This window comes from Lipotes vexillifer, unplaced genomic scaffold (genome assembly GCF_000442215.2).
Source record: "Lipotes vexillifer unplaced genomic scaffold, Lipotes_vexillifer_v1.1 scaffold661, whole genome shotgun sequence".
NCBI lineage: Eukaryota > Metazoa > Chordata > Mammalia > Artiodactyla > Lipotidae > Lipotes > Lipotes vexillifer.
In genome coordinates, this window is record NW_006796183.1 from 1163503 (window position 1) to 1168564 (window position 5062).

At 52.1% G+C, this 5062-nt stretch overlaps 1 protein-coding gene across 2 annotated transcripts in view; it reads right to left on the reverse strand.

Moving 5' to 3' along the window:
• ERI3 (ERI1 exoribonuclease family member 3) overlaps positions 1 to 5062 on the reverse strand; it is a 131347-nt gene that overhangs the window by 89184 nt on the left and 37101 nt on the right. For both annotated transcript variants that reach the window (XM_007468269.1, XM_007468270.1), the window contains one exon: positions 1679 to 1738. In XM_007468269.1, coding sequence (XP_007468331.1) covers positions 1679 to 1738 — 60 coding nt within the window. The remainder of the gene's footprint in view (positions 1 to 1678; positions 1739 to 5062) is intronic.

A 5062-nucleotide genomic window follows, 5' to 3' on the forward strand; every position in this document is an offset into this window, starting at 1 on the left:
GGAAAGAGTAGAGCCCAGTCGGGTCTCCTTGTCCTCCCGGAGACTTCCTATCTAGGCCAATGCCAGGAATCTCCCCCTCTTCACCCCCAAAGTATGCTGAAATAGCAGAAAGTAGCTTCCTGGGTGAGACTCAGAATCCTCTGTGCATCCTGCTCCAGAGCTGACCTGGGGTCAGCAGGAGGAAGCCTTCTGAAGGACAATCTCCCCCTCAACCAGCGCCACGGTGGAGAAAACTTCATAACCTCGACAGTGCTGGTTTGGTGCTGGCCCAGAATAAGCATCTTCCTCCCCGGATCCCAGCCAGAGACACTCCAGGGAAAAGCTGCCTGCCCCCCTGGCCTCGCTCTGGGATGCTTGGCTGGGAGATAGGGAAGGGTCCCCTCTTTCTCCTTGAGTCTGGGCTTGGAGGGAGCAGTCCAGGCTGAGGACCCCCCTTAGTCATAGGGTGACTCTCCCCACCCAAAAAAGAGGGTCAGTGGGGCTGGGAGACACCTCAGAGCCCATCTTCTCCCAACCCCACAAGAGTCTGACCAGCCACAGAGCCTGGGCCTGCACACTCCCTGGGACAGGGAACACACTCAGCCACTGGGTGAGCCTAGACCTCTCTCTCTGGCCCTAGTTCCATCCTGAGGAGCCCCAGGAAATTCAGTCTGCATTTCTCTCTCCCATGGGACAGGCCTCTAGGCTCAAGAAAGAGATCTTCCTCCCTCTCCACCACCCTGCTCCCTCCAGGTGGACTACCTCCAAGGCAGATGTGCTCTGCTATCCTCCCAGACACTCTGCTCTCTCCTGTGATATAGGGGCTGAGTTTTGGGTTTGTTGCTCTTAAAGATAAATAAAGCACCTAAGGAGATCCACAGGCTTTTTCTCTTTTCTTCTCCCGCTAGAGAAGGGAGTGGAGGGGGACCTTTCTCCGTCTCTGAAAACCCCAGGCCCGCGGGGGTGGGAGATGAGCTGAGGCCAAGCACCGCTTCCTGACTCCCTCAGGCTGGAGCACAAGCAGCAGCGTCTTAACCTTTTCTAGCTCCTGGGAGAACATCCCAGAAGTGTGGTCTCTGCCAAGGGTGCTAAAGCCTTTAATTTGATTTTCCTCACATAGGCAATTGTTGTAATTATTCTGATTAGGAATCATTACCCAGCACAGCCTCTGCACCCCTGACAGGCACGATGCATCCAGCGGCAAGCTGCAGTGGGGCAGGCGGGCCGGCCGCACCTCCTGGAGGAGCTGACAGCAAACAAAAGCCATCGATGGGGAGTTCTGCGTGAGTTAATGAAGTGCTCACATGCCACAGGAAGCCAACACTAAAGCTAAACAAAAACACCTCCAGTCCCCGGGGCCAGCCCGCAGTGCTGCAGCTTGGCTCCCCTACTCCCAGCCGCCCAGCGCAGCTGCCCGAGCCGCCGGAGCCGCCAGCCAGCACAGCCACAGGCCGGGAGCTGGAGAGACCTCCACCAACCCCCGGTGGCACTTGGACATCTGACGGGAACAGCTGGAGATGACAGATCAATGGTTCAATACTCTCAACAGCATGTCACTGATGTGACAGCAAATGTTATTCTAATCAAGCCATAATCATAGTCAAATTACACGGCTACGTTCTCACGAGGGGAGGTAGAGGAAGGCGTGGAAGGCAGCAAGAGGGGTCAGAGGTCAGGAATTAAAGGTCACTCAACCTACCTCCAGCACTTGCTGCAGGCTTGGCTGACCATCCACCATGGCTTGAATAATCCCGGTGAGCTGAAAGAAAAGAGAAATAGCCGATGGGTGGAAAACCAGGGCGCAGGGACTCAAAGCTGGACTGGATCCTTTCCTTTCTGTTTTTCTCCTTCTACCGTAAAAGACTGACCTGCACAGCTGTAGGCTCCGAACCTGACAGAAGCCTTGGGAATCAAGTTTCCCCATAACTTCCTGCCCCAAGATGGGGGTACACATCCACATACCGACCACGGGGTGGGTCTCAGACCTGTTTCAGCTTTCATTTTGCAGAAAATTTGATTTTATGTGTCTTCTGAATTCTATAGGCTCAAAAACTCCCCCCAGATTACAGTGAATTCACCTCCAAGCTTCTCAGAAGTTCCTGCAGAACTCGGGGAATGCTCACATGGGACCAGGACACTTGGTTCCAAGTCCACCCCTTCTCTGAGTGCCGGTGTCCAGCACTTCCCCCTCTGAAACCAGCAATGGGCCGGGGGAGCCCCCCAGGCATCCACCCTTCACCCCGCATACCTGGGCCCTCAATACCGGCTAGCCAAGCAGGAAACAGGCACCTTTAGCAGACAAAAAAGCCTACGAACCTAGTCTAGAGAATTTCTGACTCAAGGGCTTCCGCTCCACCCAGGTCAGGCCTAGGTTCAAACCAGCTTGTTGCTTTGTTTTGTTTTGAAATGGAAAATATCCCTCAAGTGTAGACTAGATAGGCTGCCTGGAAGGCTTGTGGCCGGAGGCCCCCTGCACAGATGTGGGCCCAGCTGGAAATCACGGTGGCCAACATGCCCCAAGCCACTTCCAAACAGAGTAGCATCTCAGGCCTGCTTGGAAACTTTTTCTTTTTTAAGTGCGGGGCGGGGTGGGGATTAAACTCCAATTAAACTATAATTACGTTTAATGAATACCAAATACCCAACTCACAGAAACCGCTGGCTCTAAGAGGGAAGGTTATTTTCTCATAGCGACTTACATGGAATGGTAATACACACCTTTTAGGGAAGAAATTTTCATTTTAAGAACGCTGAGTTCCTCTAGGTGGGTTTCTGTAGTTCATCAAGTCATTATTAGGTGGTATTTTAAGGAAGTGTAAGGACACAGCCACTCTATTTTATATTCCAGAAACTGTTTTTATATTAATCTGTATTTTAATTGGGTAACAGCTGCTGCCTACAGACTTCCCATGGTCTAAAAGGAAAATAAATTAGAAAGATTAACTAGTACTGTTGTTTTGCGAGGCTTTAACCCACAGCATGCCCACCCGGCTGGCACCTCCACACCCTTTCCTTGCTTGGGAGACCAAAGAACTGCCCAGCAGAGGGAGGGCCTGAGCCAAAGAGAAGAAAAGGTGGTCGGTCCCCTGAGGGCTGGGGGTGGGGATGGGGAAGAGCCCAGGGTCTGTAGCTTTCATCTTGGAGTGCTAAGACTCCTCCTTTTATTTAGTCAACATCTACTCCTGGAGAGGCTGGGCCCCATTCTAGGAAGCGGGGATCCAGCAGTGAAGAAAAGCGTGGAAACCCTGACCTTGTGGAATCTGCGTTCTTCTTGGCAGCCCTGTCCTGGCCCAGTCCAGCCAGCACCCAGAGCCTGTTGGCCTTCCCGACCCACACACTGAGCAGAAAGGGCCCTGCGTTTTGTCTCAAGCAGGGGCCGGAGTCCAGAGTAGGCCTGTTGCCAACTCCAGGTCCAATAGCCAGATGACTGGCTGGCACCCATGCACCTACCACTGCCCTTTCTCGCCCAGCTTCTCTGCTGCTCAGTTCTCCCAGGGCCGAGTCACATCCCCAAGCCTGGAGCTGGGGCTTTGGGTCAGGACTATCCTGGAAAAGAGGGCCCACAGCCATTCTTCTCGGAAAGCCCCAGGGTCTGTGTACAGTCTCATGTCCAGTCTGAGTTTCCTGGGGCAAGGTTAGGTCTACTCCTTCTCTTGGCTCCCACCAAGGGTCACACAGATGAACACTGAAGGGGTTCCAGAAAGTCTCGCTTACACAGGAAACCAATGGCACCCTTGCCAAGAACCCTCCCTCCGTGGAGATGGGACTTAGGTCAGCACTTGTGTACAAGGTGCACAAGCACCTTCCCTGGGCCCCAGGAAAATCACTACACCGAAAAGAAAAACCAGAGCGCTGCTCTGCAGGGTCTCTCACCACAGACTAGGCCCACCTCTTCCCACCCTGGGGTGTGGTGAAGGTGGGAGCCTCCCGGATCCTGGGGCTCTCTCACACTCCTCTCCAGGGCTCAGCAATCCCAGAATCTTCAGCCTGGGAGGAGCCTAGTGAGCTCAGCTCCCTCCCCCTCCATGCTTCCCAGACCACCATGTCCAGCAGGACATGACTTACGGCTTACAGCTGAAGGACTTGAACTCAACCCCCAGAGACACAGGGGCTGGAGATCCTTTCAGGGGCAGGCCTCACTCCCCTGCATTAATGCCTCCAACAATGGACCACATCTTATCAGCTCTGCCAAGGCGCTGGATGAAAAGGGGATGAAATCTTAAAAGTCAGTCCCTGTACCTGATACTGACATCCTATAAGACTTGTACCACGAACTGTGAAGAAGAGAGACAATATAATAAAATAAGTCCTGGGAAGTTATACCTTATGCCTAACCTAAATCTTTCATGCTGCTCTTTAAGCCCATTCCCACTTGGGTTAATATATGTTTGTAAAAAGCTTTCACAGCCTCACAATGAAAGGTACTAGAGCAAAGCCAAGTATTTATTAAGCTGAGAACCAGGGCTCACAGGCTAAACAGAGCTCAGAGACCTTAACCACTTAAAGCAGGAGAGGTGAGAGGAAGAATTAATGTGTGCTCTGTGGCTCCTTTCACTGAGGGATTACAGATTAACTCCCGCTTCTCCAGACTCAGAAACCACAAGGCGAGGAGCTTTTGACCCTGACTGATAACATGGCTGGTTACTGAGATCCCCTCCCGCACAAGGGCTTTGTCCAGAAACGAGCTGGCTTCCTCATAAACACTGGCAACTACACGAAGCAGCCCAGGACACTCCGTGCCAATAGCATTTCAGCATCCAGTGCTTTCTCCCTTCAGTTTATCTCCAGCACAATCGTATTCTGACACCAAGACAGTTTGTTGATTACATAAGCACTTGTCTCTGGTGTGCAATCTGATAATCAGACCCACTCTTTCTCCTCAGACAAAGAGACCAATAAATCTCACCCTTTATAAGTTCAGGTGCAAGACAAAGCCCTTTACTGGCAGTTAGCAAAATGGGTATTTTTCCTGCTTTTTTTTTTTCCCACAATGACAACAACAACAAAAAAGACTGCACATGGTCAACCCAGCTGCTAGAGACAGAGATCTGATGAGTTGGAGCAGATTCTAGAGGTGGTAGGG